Source organism: Chaetura pelagica, unplaced genomic scaffold (genome assembly GCF_000747805.2).
Source record: "Chaetura pelagica isolate M959 unplaced genomic scaffold, ChaPel_1.0 scaffold436, whole genome shotgun sequence".
In the NCBI taxonomy this organism is placed as follows: domain Eukaryota; kingdom Metazoa; phylum Chordata; class Aves; order Apodiformes; family Apodidae; genus Chaetura; species Chaetura pelagica.
Genome location: NW_009953651.1, coordinates 4,306,713 through 4,307,879, shown reverse-complemented (window position 1 = coordinate 4,307,879; position 1,167 = coordinate 4,306,713). Strand labels below are relative to the sequence as shown.

Genomic DNA, 1,167 nt, shown 5'->3' with positions numbered 1-1,167 from the left:
GCAGGAACCCGCCCCGATAGTCTGCAATGAGAGGGGCTCAGGGACCCCCCTGGGACCTCACAGCCCTGCTTTGTGGGACCCCACCACCCAAGAATGCCCTGGGACCCCACAGCCCTGACCCCTGGGACTCCCCACGACCCAAGCAACTCCTGTGGACCCCAAAGCCCTGGGACCTCTGCCTCCTAGGGATTCTCTTGGCACGAAGGGCCCCAGCTCTTCCTTCTCCAGGGACATACAGATACACAGAGCAACCCTGCCTAGGACCTCTGATGCCCAGGGACCTTCAGGCACCCACCCCATCTCTCTCCACGGACTCCAGATCCTCCTCCAAAGACCTGGCACCCAGGATTCACAGATCCTGCTACTCCAAGACTTTCTAACACCCAGTGACATCAGATGCCCTCTCTCCTGTGACAACCTGCACCCAGGCATCCCACCTCCCTTTCTCCTCCCCCAGATTGCCCCTGTACCCCCTCCACACTGCACCCCCTACTACAGGGTGGCCCCCACCACAGGGCAGCCCTGTGGCCAGGCAGATCCTGTGGGATGGCACTCACCAGGCACTGGTGTGATGAGGTGTCTCTTGGGGGGGACATCATGGTGGGCTGGGCGGAGGGCAGGTGAGCGCACTGCAGTCAGGGAGAGCAACTGGTCACCTCCGAACTGTACCCACCCGTCTGCCTACCCCCCTGGCTAAGGTCTCTGGGGGTCCAGTCTCTACCTGAGCGGCTCTTCAGGGCATCAAAGGCTTCCAGCTCCAAGGGCATCACCATGCTGTCGAACCGGCCCAGGTCTGTGGTGGCCACCACGCTCCTGTCAGGGCAAAGAGAGGGCACAGGCTGTGGCAGCCTCTGGGACAGACTGTGACCAAGGTTGAAGAGTGCGTGTGAGTTTCCAAGTCCATCCCAAGGTACTGGGGTATCCCAGGATACCCCCACAGCACCACCCACCTCACATCCCGCAGCAGCAAGACCTTCTCAGGCCGGTCCAGGATGGCCAGAAGCGGCCGCACCAAATCCTCCACGCTGCCCTCATGCAGGTACTGTGGGCACAGGAGAGGAATCAGTGGACAGGTGCCCCCCCCATGTGCCTCAGTTTACCTCCCAGGGCTTAACATGGGCACATAGCACTGACGGTGGCACCCCCCGGATGCAGGAGCCACCCCGT

At 62.0% G+C, this 1,167-nt stretch overlaps 1 protein-coding gene across 1 annotated transcript in view; it reads right to left on the bottom strand.

Annotated features, from left to right (window-relative positions):
* Positions 1-1,167, bottom strand: part of PDZD7 (PDZ domain containing 7) — a 7,033-nt gene that overhangs the window by 1,455 nt on the left and 4,411 nt on the right. Inside the window, exons 11-13 of the mRNA XM_010000158.1 lie at positions 951-1,042; positions 722-813; positions 558-629 (exon numbers count right to left, since the gene is read on the bottom strand). Coding sequence (XP_009998460.1) covers positions 558-629; positions 722-813; positions 951-1,042 — 256 coding nt within the window. The remainder of the gene's footprint in view (positions 1-557; positions 630-721; positions 814-950; positions 1,043-1,167) is intronic.